Source organism: Antechinus flavipes, chromosome 1 (assembly GCF_016432865.1).
Source record: "Antechinus flavipes isolate AdamAnt ecotype Samford, QLD, Australia chromosome 1, AdamAnt_v2, whole genome shotgun sequence".
NCBI lineage: Eukaryota > Metazoa > Chordata > Mammalia > Dasyuromorphia > Dasyuridae > Antechinus > Antechinus flavipes.
Window position 1 is genome coordinate 329,811,544 of NC_067398.1, and position 21,278 is coordinate 329,832,821.

Consider the following 21,278-nt stretch of genomic DNA (forward strand, 5'->3'; position numbering starts at 1 on the left):
GAAGAAAAGATTTCAGGCTGGATTGCAAGCTAAGGGCACTTTTGAAAGGGTGTGGAATATTCAAGACTTGGCAAGTAGCCAGGATTCAACAATATTAACAAATGACAATATCTCATATTTCTATAGTACTTTAAAGTTTATAAAGTGCATTCCTCACAACAACCCTGTGAGGTAGGTAGTATATTATAATTTCCATTTACAGAAAACAAGTGATATTTAGCAGATAGAATGCTTTTGTAGCCCTTGGGAACTTTTTAATAAACATACTGAAGACAATAGGAAAGTGTGTGTTAGAAGAGGAAAAAGAACTTGTACTTTTAATTTTATGAATAAATTTGTATTTTAAAATTCAGTAACACTTTCTTCACTGTTATTTCTTTTTTTCATAGTATGTAACTGGATTAAAAATTTCTTGTAAATTGGTCCAAGCACTCTTGGCATAAATGTTCCTATAGGCACTGGGTTTTTCTTTAACAGGGTCTGAATTATGGCATCGATGACACTTGGCTCTACTGGATTTGTACCACTCATTGGAGGTCTGGTTGGTAACTGCCAGGTATAGAGTGAAGCACACGTAACCACCAAGTAAGAGACAAAGTACAATAACAAATCCAAGCATGAAGACAATTCTTGGAAAGGTCAAAAACAGATACTGCAAGGAAAGAAAAGGTGCAAACCTGTTATTTTAGTGAAAATATCCACAGTACAATACAATTTAATCTTGGTATTTTCTATGAACATCTATGTTATCTATTTAATTAACTTCCTCATTAATGTATAATACATGGATAGCACTTCCCAGTTTACAAAAGCATTTTTCTCATGATCTGTGAGAGATATATAGAGATATATAGAGTTCTTTCTTCTAGGTAAGGAAAATGAAGTTCAAAGAAATTTAATGCCCCACCAAAGACACAAAGAAAACAGAATTAAAATCCACTAATTCCAAGTCTAGTCCAGGTTGCACCAAGCTCTACATTTATCCTACACAGTTTTCTATAAATTGTAAATGATGGAAAATAAGTGACAAAAAGATATGCCTAAATGACACCACAATACAAGCAGAATTTAGATCGCCTAGGCTAGTGAAGCAGAGAAAGAACTGCATCACAAACTGTTGTCCTTTATTCTCAAAGAGAATCAGAGAAGTGAGGCTGTGCCATGCAAGTAAGTTGGACTGAAGTGAGGGAGGGCAGTGCAAGTTCATCTGGCTCATTTTCATCTCCAAAGCCATTTGGGCCCAGTGGCAAGAAATAGATCAGGATGACTGGTATTGGCCCTGGATGCAGTGGGAGACCTTGACCTTTTTAAGTTAAGGCCTTCAACTTAAGTTAAGTTAAGTTATTGTTTGGGTCCAGATTGACTCAGACTGAATATCATTTCTGCTTTGGCCAGAAATCCTGAGGGTATTCCCCTTCTATATTTAATTATTTAAATTTTTTTGAGGAGGTGAAAGAGGAGATCCTTTGCCTCTATTGCTATCTAGCTTTAGTCACTGAATAAGTACATCAAAGAACCTACATGGAAAACCCAGGTGGGAAGATGTAAAGATGGCTTAAGACTTCAGGCCAAGACTGAGCCTGCATAGAGGTATATACTCACTTCACAGTCTAGCAAAAACGTAAAAATTACCCTGGACCAGGACATTCAATGAAAAACTAGAGTAAGTGACTTCTTTCATTCCAGAACTGCACAAAAAAGTCATTCAAAAATGAAATGGAAAAAGGGACTATCAGCAAAGGTAAACAAGTTGGTAGCCTCTCAGCTCACGGAGAGCCAGGTCAGAACAAAAGGGAACAAGAGCAGACCCCTACAATAAGAAAGCCTCAAAGTGGCAAGAAATCCCCATAGTTGTTAGAAACCTACAACAGAAACCTTGGAAGTAACAATGGCAGCATGCAAAGCATAAATCATGCACATCACAGGATACCCCTAGTATCAGGGAGTCGGTGCCCTATCATTCTGTTCCTGATATGCCATGGAGGGGATCTGAAGATCCAGTGTTATTAACCCCAAAGATCAAAGAGGGATAACTAACTCCAGGAAGTAAAGGTCCACTTAGGAACCCAGATGACACAGAGCAAAATCAAAGAGGCCCAGTCCTCTTAAAGTGTAGCAGGAGACAGGGGTGACTCTGGTATAGGGTTCTACTTCAGGAAATAAAGCTGAGGGAAAGAACAAACCAAGTATGACAATGACAGCTAGAGATGCTCTTTCTTTCTAGGTTAGATTTTTACGTTTTCCATTAAGACTACAAGAACAGCCAAAAGAAATTAGGCAAGGTTACAGAGGATAATAAAAAATGAAAAATGTGGTGGAGTTCAGGAACAACAGGCACATTGATGCGCTATTTGATACAGATCTGAAGTGGTATAGATATTATGAAAAGAAATTTGGAAGCATACTCTCTAAGTCACTCATCTATGCAAACTGGTTTTTAAACAATGATACCACTAGATATAATCGCAACTGGATATAACTAAGAGAAGACAAAATGGGTGTATATCATTGCAGAGTAATTGAACAAATTATAGTATGGTAATAGAATAAAGTACAAAGAAATGACATAGTGGACAGAGTGGTGGACCTAGAATCAGAAAGACCTGAGTTTAAATCCAGTTTCAGAAACTCACCAGCTGTATGACCCTGAGCAACTCCCTTCTCTCTGTTTGCCTCAGTTTCCTCATCTGTAAAATGAACTGAAGAAAATGACAAACCACTACAGTATCTTTGCTTAAAAAAAAAAAAAAAAAAAAAAACCCAAATGGATTCACAGAGATCCAGACATGACTGAAATGACCAAACACCAAATATGATGGAATATTTTAGTGCTATAAGAAAAGACAAAAGGTATGGATTCAGGAAACTCTAGAGACATTTGTATGAAATGAAGCAGAGGGCAGCAACCAGAATTAGAATTACTAACAAAAATATTGTGAAGAAAAACAATTTTGAAAGATTTAAGAATTTTGATAAATGCACTGATCAGCCAAGCCCAGAAGACTGATGATGAAGCATGCTTCCCACCTTTTGGCAGAAAGATAATGATGACAATGATGATGATGATGATGATGATGACGACAACTCCAATAACATTTCTATAGCACCTGCCATATGCCAGGCATCTTACAATTATCTCATCTGATTCTCACAACCACCCTGAGAGGTAGGTGCTATCATTATTCCCATTTTACAGATGAGAAAGCAGAGGCAAACTGAGGGGGAATTTGCCCAAGCTAACAAGTGTGCAAGCGTGGGTTTGAATTCATGTCTTCTGGACTCCAGGCCTAGCTCTCCCTATCCTTTGTCTCTCCATCATATCCATCCAAAAGTATCCATTGTACCACCAGTTGACTCTAAGAGTGACAAGACTCCGGTGAAGAATGAAATATGTGTTTCTGTCCTAATACAATACATATTTGCTATTTTACAATACAAATTATGTGTTATAAAGAAGGGCTTTTTAGGAGAGGGTAAAACTGGGAAACTGAGCTCAGGGTTGGTAACAATGATGCCCCACCACCACCCCCCCCAAAAAAAAAAAAGAAAAAGAAAAGAGGAGAAGAAGGGGAAAAAAATCAATGAAACATTTAAAAATACATAGAAGTGAGCAGAAGGGAATTCAGAAAGGTGCCTAGGCAAGACTACAGATTAGGGAACTCCCTGGTGAGTGAATACCTTCCCTCAGTACAAGTCACAGACCCAGAGTTCCCTAGAATCCTGAGAGGACGCAGTGACAGGCCCAAAGTCACACAGGATTTCAATCAGAATCTCCTGGTTCTGAAGCTGGTCTATCTTATCATGCCATACTGTCTCCCAATGACAGTACTATTATACTCAATCAGGGATAAGGACTGGATCTATGATTTTTTTTTAGGAGCCTTTTGGGTAAGGAAACACTTTTTACCTATACCAATCACTGAGAGGTTAAATAATTTGTCCAAGACTACAGAGCCTGTATTTGTCAGAGACAGGATTTAAACTTAATTAAGTTTGAATGTGACCAAATATATGTAGAGAAACACTAAATATATCACAATGCAATAAAAATTACATTCAACAAAAGGTCTTTGAGGAAAAAAATTAAAAACTAATTGCAGACTAAATAACATAATTCCAAAGAACTGGTAGATCCCTTGAATCCCAAAAATCCCTTGAAAACAAGAGAATTTTTCATCAAAAAAAGATATGACAATATATTAACAATTAAGTTAAATACTTATTATGAATTTCATAGGATGCAGCTAAAGTAATTCTTGGGAGAAATTTTATATCTTTTAAAATTTTAGTCAACAAAAGAGAAAAAGAACAAATTAATGAATTGGCTATGCAAAACTCAACTAAATCTCAGCTAAAAAGAAATTCTGAAAATTAAAGATAAGGAATAAAATTAAAAACAAAAAGAAAAATCTCACCAACTTGATAAAACAAACCAGATCTCTTCTTCTGGTGTTGTATATGCAAATATGGAAATTGTATATGGAAAGTTTTAAATTATAATTAAAAAAATTTTTTTTTTTGCTGAGGCAATTGGGGTTAAGTGACTTGCCCAGGGTCACACAGCTAGGAAGTGTTAAGTATTTGAGATTGTATTTGAACTCAGGTCCTCCTAACTTCAGGGCTGGTGTTCTATCCACTGCGCCACCTAGCTGCCCCTTAATTATAATTTTTTTTAAATTAAAAAAGAAAAATGAGTCTATTGTTGTTGCCTGTTTCCTTACCTCCTTATTCATTATGCAATCTCTGACAATTAGGCTTTCAGCTTCTACCAATCTAACGATATCTTGATATCGTTACATCTTCAAGGTGGCTCTTGACCTTTTAATTGCTAGATCTAAGGGCCTTTTCTCAGACGTCATCTTCTTTGACATTTTTAAGCATCTGCTATTGCTGATCACCTCTCAAATATTCTCTCATCCTCATCCTGCAGTTTTCATGATACTATACTCTCCTGATTCCTGTGCTGCTAGTCTTAGGATCCCTTCTTTGTCTCCCTTAACTGTATTACCTTTCTTCTCCATCTCTGAAAAGGGGAGTGTCTCCCTAAAGGTTTATTGCAGGCCTCTTATCTTTTCTGTCAATATGCTCCTCCTGATTTCATTCACTCTGATAGCTTCAATTATCACCACTATGCCTATGAGCCACAAATCTATACACAAAAATTTCCCCTAAGCTTGCATCCCACATTTCCAATTGCTTCCTGTATATCTCAGACTGGTTATCTAATATCTCAAACTTAACAGGTTTCTATCTGAATTTACATATGTTCCCAAATCTATCCCCGCTTTCAACTCTGTTATTGTGGTAGATGGTAAAAGCATCTTTCCAAACAGGCTGAAAACCTTAGAGTCATTTCTGCATTTCCCTTTTCCCTCACCCTCACATCCAATCTTACTATAATCAACTCCTGTCAAATCTGCTTTTACAATACTGTCTTCATCTACTCCCTTTATCTCCATTCAAAGTGTCACTACCCTAATTCAGGTCCTAATTATTTTTTCTTTGAAATATTCTAACAACTTATTCATTGATTCCTTCACTTCCAACTTTTTCCTTCCTCCAATGCATCCTTCACACATTTCAGAATTGATTTTTCTAATAAAAGTCTTTTCACCTGTCTAAAAAATTGTCAATGTCCCTCTCTTTTCCTAAAGCATAAAATATAAATTTATTCAATTACTTAACTTTCTAGCTTAATTTCATACTATTTTTCATATACCCCAAGTACCAGCCAAACTGGTCCTGATCTTGTCAGGTATTTTACCTCTCGACATTAACATCCTTCTTCTTTAAGAATCAGGTTAGATGTTACCTCAGTGAACACCTCTCTCATTTATCCCTACTACCTTACTTGAAAATTCTTACAACACTTTAGAGTTCACCTTTACTATCATCACATACTACCTTGTACAGTATTTCTGTGCATATGCTTCTGGTCATCCTATTTGATTATAAAATTCTCAAAAGTAAGAACAGTATCATTTTCTATCTTTGTATTCCTGGTATGTAGTACAGTGCTTTTTATAGGAGTAGTTCCTTAACAAAGCTTATAAATAATCTGTTGAATTTAAGGGTGACAAAAAAAGAATTTCATGTTTAATGGGAGGAACAACTATTCCTTTTAAACAGCAAATCCAAGTAAAGAACTTGCAAACTAAAGTGTGGTTACCTGTATAAGAAAGGCAACATCAACGGGTTGTTCATGTCCATGGTCATCAAAATATGTTCCCATTGTCATACCCGAAAGGAGCACCAAACGGATTAGAAATGCTGCAGTTATGATGGCAATGTCTGCAGCCATTGCAGTCAATGTCAAGAGGTAGATTAAAAAGTATCTTGCATTTAAGGCACCAATGCAATTGTTTACCCAAATACAGTGATGATCAAAACGATGCACACATCTGTTGCATACACCTATATCACAAATACAGAAAAACCAGGAATAAGCAATGTTTTATGTGTCTTTAAATTTTTTCAATTGAAATTGTATCTATTCTTTTTTTTTTCATCAAAATTATTCCTGAAGTTGCAAGTGGATTGTGATATCATTACACAAATTACTACTTAGGATTTCAGAATAATGACATGGCTTGGAAGAAGTGAGGGCTCCACGACACTTACAGGCAACATGATACAATAGTGAGAATTGGAGTCAGAAGGCTCACATTCTTGCTCCATTTGTTTTGTGACCTGGGACTCAAATTCCTGTAAAATGATTGTCTACAATCCTTTTTGGCTCTAAATCTATTATGTTAAGTACAACCAGGGCTCTGACTCATCTGAGGACCAATGCAAACCTTCTATTCCCAAGTCATTGGTTCTAAAAGCTGGAATGTGAATTACAAAGTTTCTTAAAGATCAACCAAACCAACCTTTTCATTTTCACATATAAGGAACTGAGGCCCAGAAAGCAGTGATTGGTATGAAGAGTTAGCAATGTCAGACTCATGGCCAGTTCTTGGCTCTCCTGACTCCCAATTCCATGTTGTTTTTCTTCTCCCTCCTCCTCCTCCTTTTTCTTCTTTTTAAATAAAGTTTGGACCTATGACTTCACCTTCCTGAGGAGTTCCTGAAGAAAACCTTTCTCCACCAATGCAGATCCAGACCTCTGCAGCTCTAGTCTTGGGGAGTTCTCTAGGAAGCACTGACATCGAGTGATTTTTTTTTTTTGGTTTTAGCGGAGACAATTGGGATTAAGTGACTTGCGCAGAGTCACGCTGCTAGGAAGTGTAAAGTGTCTGAGGTCAAATTTGAACTCGGGTCCTCCTGACTTCAGGCCTGGTGCTCTATCCACTGTACCACCTAGCTGTCCCCAACATTAACTGATTTCACCATGTCACCCTCATGTTCCCTCCTTCTCCTTCCCCTCTTTCCAATGGTTCTTTATATTACCTCCAGGATAAAATGCAAACTCTTGGGTACCCTGAGAGCTTCATATTCTGGCCCTATTTCCTTCCTACCCTCCCAGCTTTTTTATACCTTACTTACCTCCTTATGCTTGGCCTGGCACACAGCAAGTGCTTAACACTTGCTAACTTCTAGATTCTGATCCAACAGCACTAGACTATTTGCCGTTTCTCAAACAGAAGACTCCAATCTTCCTGGAATATTCTGCTCCCTCCCCCAATCCAGTTTCCTGGCTTTCTTCAGTACTTCCTACCTTCTGGAAGCAATCTTCCCTGATCTCTCCTGATTCCTCCACCCCTACCTATTGTTTACTGTTTTCCACTTCCAGATTACCTTCATATATTGTAAATAACTTTGTTTGTAGCTAAATATTTGCCATCTGATTCCCCAATCAGAATGTATTTTCCTTGACTTGTTTTCTTTGCTCTGTTTGGAAGGAGGTAGGGAGGCTTTATTTCTATTCCTGGTATTTAGCACAGTGTCTGGGACATTGCACTTACTTAATAAATGTTTGCTGACTGACTGACTGATTTACCTAGGATCTCATAGCTAGTTTATGTCAGAAACAGAATTTAAAGCCAGATCTCCCTGACTCTGAAGAAGTCTTTCTACTATGTTGCTTCTTGCATTGCTCTTTAAGGATACTTAAAAATCAGGGCAAAAAGTCTTTGCTTAGGCTCTATGGATTTACGTGACTATGGTAGGTTTGTGAAAAAATATTTTTGATTTCCCTTCTTGATTATTCTCCCTGCCATGGGCAAGGTTCCTATGAATTTGGATTGTGCTTTTAGCCCTCCAGACAGGTATGAAATGCTGGATATTGAATCCTAGCCTGCCTATTCAAGACTCCAAATCCAGATAGTCCTCTATTCTTTTTTCATTGTTCTCTCAATTTACAGTACAAAAATTTCTCCTCTTCCTATGTTTACATAGTATATAAAAACCTTTCTAAAGACTATTTAGCACTTTCCTCTTCTATTAGAGAACTCTAGAAACATTTCTTGCTTTTTTGCTAAACTAGAATCAGAAAACTTTGAAGTCAGCAAATTTGTCTGAGATGACAAATACCCACTCTGTCTACATAGAGAGTTCCAAAAATGCAACATACATACATATGCTGCATTTTAAAAATTCTAGCTGGGCCCTAGTAAGGCTAAAAGTATACAATCTAATCAGAAATAAATTGTTGCCCTGAATAAACTCTTAAGAGTTTATTCCTCTAAGGAAGTTTATTCCTGACATAGCCATGCCGATTAAGAAGAGATATTATTCACCGAGTTGTATATAGCAAGTGTGGTCAAAGTAATATCATCTTGCAATCCAAATGAAAGTAATGCAAGGGCTAAAAGGTTTCTCAGCCCTGCTTCAATGTTTCCTAGGATCCAAACTTTTTTCCTTTTGAGCAAAAATAGCAATATAGTGATTCCTTTGAAAAATTTGAATGGAGTTGGGAGACAGGGGAAGAAGGAAGGGGAGAGAGGGAAGAAGGGAAAGTAGGGAAAGTTTAATCATAGAAAGAAACACTTACTACAGTGCTTTGACCTGGCAGGTTTCCTCAAGTTGCAGGTAGGACAATTCATGTTTTTCAAGAAGATCACTTCATCATATTCATAAACTTGAAGAAATGATGCTTCATTTGATTTTGTTATTATCCCTGTAAAACAAAAGCAATAATTTCCATTCCTTATACACAAGAAGTCAGCAAAGCTACAAGAAGCATTACTTTGGGAAGCCAGGGGCACATGGAAAAATGATTCTTGAATGAACTAAAATGGGGAATCGAGTGTTTTGCTATGGTCAACAGTAGTATGGCAGATATTATATAGAATTTAAAATATGCATGAAACATAATCACTGTTTTCAAAGAGTTTGGAGTGATATGAAACAAAAAGAAAAGAGGGCAAAGAAATCAGAAAACCAGTGAAAATCGGCAAGGCTTTGAAAAGTCTCATTGAGGCACTCTTCAAGACCTTCAAAAAAAAAAAGAGAGATCCATTATCTACTTAGCAGTTGCATGGAGGTCAAGGAAAGGGAGCAGCAATAAACCCTGACCAAAGCAGCTGACAAAGTTCAAAGGAAATTAAAAAGGATGAAAGCAAAAGAAGCTCAAGTAGTGAAAGAAGGAAAGGGTGAAAATTGGAAAATAACTGATCAGGTGGCTGAGGTACTTTCTAACATGTATAGAATATGAAGAGAAAGATCATTATTAAAAATGAAATGCTGTTTAGACATTATAAAATATACTTTTATTGCATAGAATTCTTTCTTTGAGCCAAGGGAACTACAGGAATGAGAGAATAATAAGGGATAAAGCCCCTAACTAACTCCCAAGATATAGCTATGCAAGGAAGATGAGGTATGTATTAACACTTTCAGGGGGAAAACATTTTCTCTTGATAATTGTCATTTGCCTGACTTTAGAATGGTCTGGAAAGATTTACATGAACTGAAGCTGAGTGAAACAAGCAGATCCAAAATACATAATTCACAGGAATAGCAAGATTGTGGGATGGTCAACTAAAAAAGATTTGGTTTTTCTCAGCAGTTCAGTGATGCAAAGCAATCCCATCTACATCCAGAAAGAGAACTGTGGAGATTGAATGTAAATCAACACATGTTATGTTCATTTTTTCTGTTTTTTTTTTTCTCTTATGGTTTTTCCCTTTTGTTCTGATTTTTCTCTCCCAACATGATTCATAAAGAAATGTGTATTTAAAAAGTTAATATACATGTATAACCAGAAAATAATTACTTTTTTAAAAAAAGACTAATAACAAAAAAAAGATAACTTAATTGCTACAATGACTTGAGATCTGACTCCTAAATGTGATTATGAGAAGTGGGAGTGAAAGAGAGAGAAAGAAAGAGAAGGAAATATGCAGTAAGCTGCTGAGTGCATTTGCAAAGAAGATGTAGAATACTAAGGAGTAAATATGACTGTATAAGGATCTACTCTAAAAGTAGATTTTGTGTTTAGCCTAAGTAAATAAGTATTGATTTTAGGAAGTTTGAGGAAAGTGGTTTCCAGGGCCAGGAAGAAGCAGGCCTGTTTGGGAAGTTGTGATGATAAAGTCTTGATATATATGAGACACTGATAGGTAGAGTTTTTAATTCCCCAAAGTATATGCACCTGTGTACAACAACAAAAAAGCAGACCAGAAAAAAACAAGTCAAAGTTTAGGAGTGAACATAATTAGTAACAATGGTATTAAAGCACTCTCAGAATGGGTGAACAGATTTAAATCATATATTATATTTATCATGAACACTCAGAAGATAAATTACATTTATTGTTTGTACATGGATAATTCCCTCAGAAATTAAGTACTTCTTACAGTTTCAACTTAGTTTTGGGGGGAAGAATACTTTCAAGATTTATCAGAATACTAAAAATGGAAAATTAAAATCTAAAAATGCCAACAGTACACTGAGCTAAGTTTTAGTGGAAAACCTTTCAAAAGCATAGCTACTGCTGACTACAGTTTATATTTTCCAAGCTCATGACTTTGGGCAGCTTGCAGAATATCCTTTGCAAAAGGATACAAAGAAATACAGAAAAAGCCATCCAAGAACAAAAACCACCACAGTCATCCTAAATCTCTGAAGGAGGTCTAACCTTATTTCACGCTATCTCCCCATTTTCAAGACTAATTGTTCTGAAATGATAGAAGGAGAGGCCAAGTGAACAAAGAGAAGCTCAGAAGTTTTGCTCCTCCATGCTAGGATCTGTTTAGCATGGGGGCAAAAAACTGGTGAAACATACCACTCAGCTGTCCTGGTTTTTGAACTTCAATAAAAAACTGGAAACTGCATAGAAAAAAGGCCCTGCTTAATGAGGGATAAGTAAAATTAAGTTTCTATGACCTCTAAGATCCTTTCTGCTTCTAAATCAATGATCCTTTTATCTTTTATTTCCCTACTTGGGAAGAAAATCTGAAATGGTATATGCATTTGGCTATATAACTGTATATGTAAATGGGCTATGTAATTGGGCTTTGCTATATCAGCAGAGACAGAATAGTTCTGGTTTGACAATGGCAATATTTGTTCAAAATCTGAGTAAAAAGATCAATCACAGATCTATCTGCCTAGAAGACCATAATGAAATACTTAAACCAATAAAAGAATTTCTCTCAATGTTATTATTATTGATAGACAAGTTTTATGGGTTGGTTCTCCATTTTTTTTTTTTTTTACTTTAAACAAGTAACCTCTGTTCTCTATAAACTTAACTATACTTTTGATTATAGATCTCATTCCTTTTTTCCTATGAACATTTCAGTAGCAATAATACTAATAACTAGCATTTATGCAAGTGCTTTAAAATTTGAAAAGTGACTTACAGGTATCTCACTTTATCTTCACAACAACTCCAAGAGATGCACACTATGACTATTATTTCTGATTTACAAATGGGAAAAGTTAAGTGACAGATAGGTTAAGTGACTTGCCCATGGTCACATAGCTGTAAGCATCTGCATTTGGATTTGAATTCAGGTCTTACCAACTCCAAATCCAAAACTGTTTTCAATGAAATACATAGCTACCTAGAATAGAACAATTTTTAAATAAAAGTGTACAGTGGTTTATTCATAATACTATGTTCTAGAATTCCTAATCCTGGAACATCTATTTAGTTCCTACAAATTCTATTTTGTATACCTTCATTTTGACTTTTATGATCCTTTATTGATTTCTGAATGGTTTGAATATACATATTCTTATATATACTTTATGGTAAAAGTATGCTTTCTAAGAAAGGGGTTGATTACTTTGTCCTTTGTCTTATTTATTTGGGTTCCTTGTTATATTGCTAATTGTTCAAGATTTTCAACTTACCAGGATTGGTCGTACAACTCAAAATGAAAAAAAACAGGTTTATAATCAATAACACATAGGGCAGAAGAAGATGATACAGTGAAAACTCCAGTTCTAGACAGTAGTGAAATATCTCCCATGTGTATTCACTGTAAACAGCCCCTTCTAAGGCCAAGTGCAAGATGATGAATATATAGTTTCTGAAAAAAAAAAATAAGTACAAGTCTCATTACATCAGGTTTTCTAAATGTTAACTCAGATTGTGCTGAAGACATTCCATTATTTAAAGAAGAACCCAAATGCTTTCTTTTAACTGCTCTTGTAAAATAAAGGTACTGGACTACATGATCTCTTAGATTCTCTCTCAATCTAACCTTTTGGTAACTTTATGATCACTAAAGTTCATTGAATTACTCTATTTTTAAATATACAAGTGAACATTTCCCCTAACACAGAAATTACCACAACTTTTCAAAACTAGAAATGTCAAGGCAATAGATTTATTACACTTCTGTGACCCCCATGATTGAGAATCCTCACATTTGAAAAGATTTTTATTGTATGAAATAGAAATCTTCAGGTGTTTTTTTTTTTTTTTAATTGTCAGGCATATGAAAATTCAGATGTCTAAGAAAGACTAAATAAGTTATGGAATCACAGAATTTTAGAAATGGAAAAAGCCCTTCTGGATATTATAGCCCAAAATCAGATTTCTTTGTGTCTCAAGCTCCAGCAATGTGTTTAGGTAGAAAGGTAGAACAGTACAGTGTGCTGGATTTGGAGTCAGAAGGCCTGGATTTGAACCCCTATTTTGCTTCCACCATAGGAAGCTATAGGCAAAGGCCTTCTCCCTTCAATCTCAGTTCTTGAGGGGATGGAGTAACATGACTTCTGAATTCTGTATTTTATGTATATGATACAATATTAGAACTAAAAGCTAAGAGATCATTTTTTCTAAACTTCTTTTTATATATTAGGAAACTCAAAACTGGAGAGGCTAAATGACTTCACAAAATTGGTCATTCAATAAGAGGCAGACTTAAAAAAATTTCACTTACATCCAATTTTTCAGAAACCAACTTCATAAACTGAGGAACATCTCAGTTTAAACACAGAAAGTGTACGTACCAGAAAGACAATACCAAAATGTGAATGAAACCGATCAGACTTCTCAGTCTAAGTAACAGTGAATCATTTTGGCTAGTTATCACAATAGTAAAAGAGAGTATTTATTTTCCACAATATTTACCTATGTTCTGTACATTGTTTTCTTTTAATTTAAACAAAATTCTTCAAGACTTGCACTGTATTTTCAGAGATGCTAATAAATATCCACCATTAGATATTGAAAAACTACTTTTAAAGAGAAGATTCCTATATGAGCCCTGCACAATACCTTTAAAATACAGTTTCCTAAAGTAATTCCAGAAACATTACCAAAAAATGTTCTACAAAGAAATTCTTAACCTTTTGGGACATCATAGATCTCTCTGGCAATATGGTGAACAGCCTATGGAACCCTTCTCAGAATGTTTTTTCCCCCCAGGATGTTTTTTTAAATGCATGAAATAAAATACATGGGATTACAAAAGAAGCCATTTATATTGAAATATAATCAAAGTATTTGTGTAAACCATGCTTAAGAACCCATGTTCTACAAGATGTTAGTAAGCACTTAACACATTCAAAGAATACCTACAGGGTTAATATGCATGAAAATGTTGAGCAAGAAACTGTAATAAGTTTTCTTTGACAAGATTCTGTTGGTCTGGAATAAGGAAAAAGTCCACAATACCCATTTTAATCAATGCTCTGAACAATGTAATTTTAAAAATACTAAAATAATGAATTGAGTTATTGAGTAATAGAACTCATAAATGACTTCATCAGAACATAGCTGCTGTAAAGTAATATGAACACCACAGCATCACACATATTTATGATAATCTGACCTTAACTCAGTAGTCTCTCTATAAGTTTTGAGGACTGCCTTTTGCCAACTAAGCCTTCTTCAAAGATATCATTGCAACAGAAACTATGGAGATAACAGAAGTAATCTGTAGCCATATAATGAGAATGTATTTATCAGGATAATCTATGTTATTTGGGTTATCAAATTACTGCAGATTGAGTTGCTTTTGTCTGACCTAAATTAAATGCTGAGAATGTTAATTATAAGCTATAAGTAGCATTGTGAAAATCATAGTAATATGAAAGTTGGTCAAAACTCTGATGCTGGGAAACTAGAAAGAGCTGGTTCCCCAGCTATGGGGAATCTGAATATATGGCCTTGCCTTCTGAAGGAAAAAAAAATCAAACATTAAGGAAGGTAGAAAGAAATCTGGCTCCAGGTAACCCCTGGCTAAGCCCTAGGTGGGTTCAGGAATCATAACACTATGAAAGTTAAAGACACAGTGGGCTCACAGAGGGGAAAAAAAGAAAAGAAGAAAAAAAGATAACAACCCTCAGGGGAGAGCAGGCTCTATTCTGATATGCCAGTCTTTTAGGAAGAGTGATGTCATCCCAGGGACTGAGCTACTGAGAGAAGCCTCAACAACTACAGTAAGAGGCTGCACTTGATAATGGGCCACCATTAGCAAAAAGCCTCTCTGGGAGTTCTTTCAAGTATTCTCCTGGAAGCTAGTTTCAACTTTCCCCTCATTCTCCTGTTTTTCTAGTTCTCTATTATTCAGACTCCACTCTATTTCACTCTCCTTATTGGCTCAGCTCCCTTCTGTGATGACCTTTCTCCTGTTCACTTGCTGCAGGAGTGAACACCTCTATATTCCAACTTGTAATGACATATTGTGATACCTACCCATTCCACTTTAAATGCTGCTATATCGTTTTATCCTTCTTACTCTATAATCATTTTTTAAAAGTTAAATGTTATAATTCAAATTCAGATCTCTATTTTATGCTTGCCTATGATACATTATTTTAATTAGAACTTCATTACATGTTGATATTATCATCTTCCCTTTTCCAACTCCCAGGGTATGATATTCTCTCTTCTTCCTTTTAAAATAATCTCTTTTCTTCCTCTTTTTTCTTTCTTGTTTGTTTTCAGTGCATAGCTGTGGCCTGCTTGACTCCTGAAAGCACCAGGAAACGAGTTTAAAAAAGAGGTAAAAATGTTCCTTAATTTTGTTTGGGAGGGTCTAGGAGCCATTCCTTTTATGAGTAGAGCTGGAAAGAGTAGGATCACAGATATAGTACCACATTAGTAACCTAGGACCTTAAGGATTATATCTGGAACCAGAAAATGAGAACCTTTAGGCACCAGACATAGAATTAGAAATAAAGGGATCTCAAAGAAGGCAATGCACTGGTCCTAATACAGTATCAGATGCCAGAATAAAAGTCAGAAGCATCTCAGAAGCTGGACTTAACAGAACCAAATGCATGCTGCATGTGTGGGATAGCTTAAGGTTGTTAACCATGAATTTACAACCTTGGAACTTGGTGCCAAATGTAAAATCAAACGCATCCCTGGCCACCCAAACCTCAATCCTGAATTCTCTGCCATCACTGCCCACCCAAGCTCAGTTTCTTGGTATTTAGAAAAGGAACACCATACCTATGTCACTGTCCACATTACAGGGTGCTGAAAGATAAAGTCCCCAACAATCTGGTCCATAAAGTGAGCAGATTTGCATTTCTTGATCCCCAATTCCCATTGATTTAGTCAACATATCCCAGTGCAAAAGCTCCCTTTCCCTTGCTATCCTTCCTTCATGCTCTCATGTTTAGCTGTCTTTCCATTATGTCCTCTATAATTATTTCCTGCATGCTCTAACTGCAGTACCTTCCCTCTATAGCTACCTTCCATCATTCTTCCTTTTTTTGCTGAGGCAACTGGGGTTAAGTAAATTGCCCAGGGTCACATAGCTAGAAGTATTAAGTGTTTGAGACCAGATTTGAACTCAAGTCCTCCTAACTTCAGGGCTGGTGCTCTATCCACTGCACTACTTAGCTACACCATCATTCTTTATACAGATCTTTCTCTCTCCCATTATAATATGAGTTCCTAGAGATTAGGGGCTATTTTTAGCTTTTTTTTTTTTTTTTTTTTTTGATATCCTCTGTGCTTAATAGGATGCGTGGCATAGTTAAACATATATTACTGGTTGAATGTTTATTAATAAAGCTCTTCTCTTCCTCCATCTCTTTTTTCCCAAACTCTTTGCTTCTGGAATATTTCTTTTCATGCCCTTATATCTACAGATATGTTGATGTTCTCTCAAACAGTTTGGTCTCCAATCCCTTCAAGTCTTTCAATTTCATCATTGGTAATTCTGAAATTCCTTTATCTGATAGTAACTTCTTATTACTTCATTTCTCCTTATGCTTTACTCCTCCTAAAACTATTTTACATCCTTACCATGATCTCTAGGATTTCTGTCCTAAAGTATTCTCCCAAACTATAACTCCTACACTGAAGTTACTTTTTCCCCTTCATAAGTTGGACCCAACCCCTTCTGAACCAGAGTTAAAGGAAATCACAAAACTGTGCTGTTTTAGCTCACTACAAATTTATGTTATCTAATTTCAACAACACCCTCACTATGGTAAATCAATTCTTTTACTTCTCCCTAATTTATTCTCTCTCCCTGCAACAGCTGTTTTAAACCATGTCTTCTTTCCCGTCAAGCCTACAACTCAAACTCCTATGATCACTCACTTAGCTAAGGACCCTGACCAATATTTCAGTGAGAAAATAGAATCCATATTCTATGAACTCTCCACCTCAAAGCCAATTGACACCCCCTACCCCCATTTTCTTTTCCTTTATTATGGTAAAGGCCCTTCTCCTCACTAAGGCTATTCTTTCCACATATGATTATAATCCCACCCTTTTCCTTCTCTAGCAGAACTGCCCCATAATCATCCCCCTTCCACTACAATCCTATAGAATCTTCAATTTTTCCCTATTTACTAGTTCCTTTCCTAATGCCTGCAAAAATGACCAAGTCTTCCCTAACCAAAAAAGCCCTCACTTCTTATCATTTCCTTGAATTAATGCCTTCCTTTTCTCTTCCCTGTCACAGTCAAACTCCTAAGAAATGTTCTCTAGGAAACCACTTACTTGGTGGTTCAGTGGATACAGTCTTGGACTTAGAGTTAGGAAGATCTGAGTTTAAATTCTGATTCAAACATTTAGTACCTGTGTAATACTGGATAAGTCTCTTAATCTTGTCCTGCCTCACTTTCCCCATCCATAAAGTGAAGATAATAAGAGCACCTACCTCACAGAGTTATTGTGAGGATTGAATAACATCATATGTTAAGTGCTTTGCACATCTTAACAGTGCTGTACAGATGATGGCTACTAATATCATACTATTTCTTCCTTCCCCATCTTTACTCACTTTGTTATTTGGTTTCTATCTCACTAAAGTGAATTTCTGCTACAGTCCCCTGTTGTATTCTATCTATTCAGTATCTTTTCCTGGACTTATTAGGGAAAGGAACTAGACCTATGATTTTAAAGACATAGTGAACTCTTATCTGACAAAATTCACTCTGTGAATGCTGGACTGCAGTCTTTTCTGCATCTTAAAGTTTTGGAGAGTTGCCTTGGGCATTGAGAGGTTAATCAACTTGTCCAGAGTGACACAGGATCCCTCTGGGTGTCTGAGGGTGAACCTGAACTAAGCACAAGGCTAATCTCTCCATCTACTAACCTCCTTTCTTTCCTTCCTAAAGCCCTAAGAATAGAGAATAGAAAAACCCTTTTTTTTCTTTCCTTCCACCCAACAAGTCAGATGTTTTTCTTATTGTATTCCCTCAATACTCTCATTAAGGTTATAAAGGACTACTTGTTTCTTCTCCTTCTATTAAAATATTAGCATTACATTATAATGCAGTCCCTTCTAATTACTCAAATTAATTTACTTTTCTAGGTTTCTTTTAAGTCTTGTGTTTATATATTTCAAAGTTCCTACTCAATTTTGGTCTTTTAAATAGATATTCTTGAAAGTCCTCTATTCAAGAAAATTTATCTTCTTTCAGAGCTCAACTGATGTGTGATCTGTTGTGTGAAAAATATTCCCAAAGGGAAAAAGACCTATTTGTACAAAAAGTATTTATAGCAGCTCTTTTTATGGTGGCTAAGAATTGGAACTCAAAGAGATGATCATCATTTGAGGAATGGCTAAATAAACTACGGTATATGACCGTAATGGGATATTATTGTATTATATAAGAAATGACAAGCAGAATGATTTCAGAAAAACTGGAAAAACTTACAATTTCATGCAAAGTAAAATAAACAGCACCAGGAGAATGCTATACACTGTAAGAGTAATATTATTCGATGAAGAACTGTGAATTACTTAGCTATTTTCAGCAATACAATGATCCAGGACAATCCCAAAGGACTAATAATGAAGCATACTATCTGCCTCCGAAGAAAAACTTATATTGTTTGAATACAGACAGAAACTCACTACTTTTTACTTTTTCATTCTTTTTGAGTCTCCATGTACAAAATGACTAATATGGAAATGCTTTACATAATAGCACATGTATAACTATAACTAATTATTTGCTGTCTAAGGAAGGAGAGACAGAAAGCAGGGAAGGAGGGATAGAATTTAGAACTCAAAACTTAAAAAAAAAAAAAAAGTTAAAAAACTTGAAGGAAAAAAAAAAGAAAAATATTCCTTGATCCCCTCTAGTGATTAATCCTCTTTCACACTTCAATTTTTCTTGTATAATACTTATTTATGTACAAATTGCCTTGAGGGCAAAAAATGTTTAAATTTTGTGTCTGTATCTTCCACTCTTATCAGCCTGTCTAGCATATTGTAAATATTTAATAAATAAATTTGTTGAATTTGTTGGTGAGCTCTTAGTTCACCAAAAAACCTAAACTAAATTGGCTGGCAACTTTTGAGAGTGCTAGCATCTAAGAGAAGTCCTTGATTTAAAAAAAAGTCACAAATCTATAAATAACTTCCCCAAAGGAAATGGAAAACAATAATTAGTAAATAAAGCCAGGAAAAGTACAAGTAAAAACTCCATTTAGTAAATAAATACCGTGTATGGAAGAGGTGATGAAATGTTTTTTGTGTAGCTCTTTGCAGCCACGTTGGCACAAAATGTGAAAACACCTGAAACACAAAGCAAAATAAAAAATGTTCACATATCACAAGGTTTCTACAGCATTTTACATATGTTCTCATTTAATTTTGGTATCAATTCAGTCTGTCCTCATTTCAAAGATAACCTCTCTGTGCTTCAGTTTCTCTAAGTAATTTGCCTCAATCACATTGCTAGACCATTTGGCAAGTAGAATATGAAACCAGATTTTTCTAATATTAGCATTCTATCTACTATACACAAAACCTCTAAAAGAAACCCTAATATTTAGTCTTCTCAAAATGAAATTTTTATGCAAGAGAACTTCTCATTGGTAAATTCTGATTTAGCACTTAGAATATATTATCCCACTTTCATCTCCCTTTATAGCTATGAGGTTTTGTTTTTATAAAAATAAAAAAGTATTTTGGAGAAACAAATCCACTAATAAAGGTGAAGAGTGGGTTTCTGCATGATACAAAATTATGCTGATGCAGTTCAACAAATATTTACCAAGAATTTCTGTGAGTCAACTGTTTGTCTTTTATTGAGGAAATAGCATTTGACTGGGCAGCCCCAGCAGCTGGACCACATCGGACAGCGTAGACACTCTAACTGGAGTTTCCCTCTTATCTGCTCCACTGCACAGCACTTGGGAGACAGATCACTATGACTTATAACCTTGTCCTGCCTCACCTTTTTTCAGAACTCCCTCCCCAGCACCACCTGCTGGGAAGCTTCATGGCAGGCCCAGAGCTCTCCCCCCAAAAAATTTAACATCAATTAAAAATTATTACAGAGACTTGAGAAATGAAGAAATCATAAGTAAGAGAGACATTCTGAAAAAAGCACAAGTAGAAAATCTCCGATTCTTCTAAATGGTCACAAGAAGTCCAACACAATGAAAGTTCAAGTTGAGTTTAAAAAAAATTAAATCATTAATATACTATCAGATTTGTTTGGTTACCCTGAGTGTATAAAAGAGAAGGGTGAACTATATATAAATTACCTCTCCAGAAAGGGTAGAGACACACTGTGAAGTTTTTTAAACTTGTCCTAGAAAGTCACAGAAGATTCTTGAGTGAGAAGGCAAATGGTCAACCCCTAGGAAGACGTGTTTGGCTGCTGAGCAGAGCATTTGGAGAAGAAGGAGGTTTGAGAGTGGGGCTGCATCAGCTAGAAAGTTATTCTTAAGTGAGAGGTGATTGAGAACTTGAAGAAGGATGCTGGCTGTATGAATGAAGAGAAGAGGATGCATATGAGAAATGTTAGGAAAGTTGGGGAAGTGAGGCCCACAGAGATCAACTGATTTGCCCAGCATCAAACAGCTAGGAAATTTGCAGAGGAAGAAGTCAAACTCAGCTTTCTCTATCTGAATTAAAAATCATTTCCAATATACTATGCTGCCTCTGCTTAGTTCTCTTCCACAAGAATATGTCTCTGCTCTACATCATATAAAGATCTCCAAATAAATCAAGAGAATGACAGTTTCTGTTACCAGCCTTCATCTCCATCTACTGAAAATGGAAGTACTATTAATGTATTGTTGGTGGAACTGTGAACTGATCCAACCATTCTGGAGAGCAGTTTGGAATTATGCTCAAAAAGTTATAGAACTGTGCATACAGTTGATCCAGCAGTGTTACTACTGGGCTTATATCCCAAAGAAATCTTAAAGAAGGGAAAGGGACCTGTATGTGCAAAAATGTTTATAGCAGCCCTTTTTGTAGTGGCTAGAAACTGGAAACATCCCCCATCAGTTGGGGAATGACTGAGTAAATTGATAAATATGAATGTTATGGAATATTATTGCTCTGTAAGAAACGATCAGCAAGATGATTTCAGAAAGGCCTGGAGAGACTTACATGAACTGATGCTAAGTGAAGTGAGTAGAGCGAAGAGAACATTGTACATGGCAACAAGAAGACTGTGTGATAATCAACTATGATAGATTTATCTCTTCTCTG

General features: G+C 35.8%; 1 protein-coding gene across 3 annotated transcripts in view; it reads right to left on the reverse strand.

The window, feature by feature from the left end:
* Positions 1-117: 117 nt before the first annotated feature.
* ZDHHC4 (zinc finger DHHC-type palmitoyltransferase 4) overlaps positions 118-21,278 on the reverse strand; it is a 38,705-nt gene continuing 17,544 nt past the window's right edge. For all 3 annotated transcript variants that reach the window (XM_051967145.1, XM_051967140.1, XM_051967152.1), the window contains 5 exons: positions 19,270-19,343; positions 12,247-12,425; positions 8,936-9,061; positions 6,170-6,414; positions 118-652 (listed from right to left, as the gene is read on the reverse strand). In XM_051967145.1, the coding sequence (XP_051823105.1) occupies positions 371-652; positions 6,170-6,414; positions 8,936-9,061; positions 12,247-12,425; positions 19,270-19,343 (906 nt within the window). In that variant the 3' untranslated portion in view covers positions 118-370. The remainder of the gene's footprint in view (positions 653-6,169; positions 6,415-8,935; positions 9,062-12,246; positions 12,426-19,269; positions 19,344-21,278) is intronic.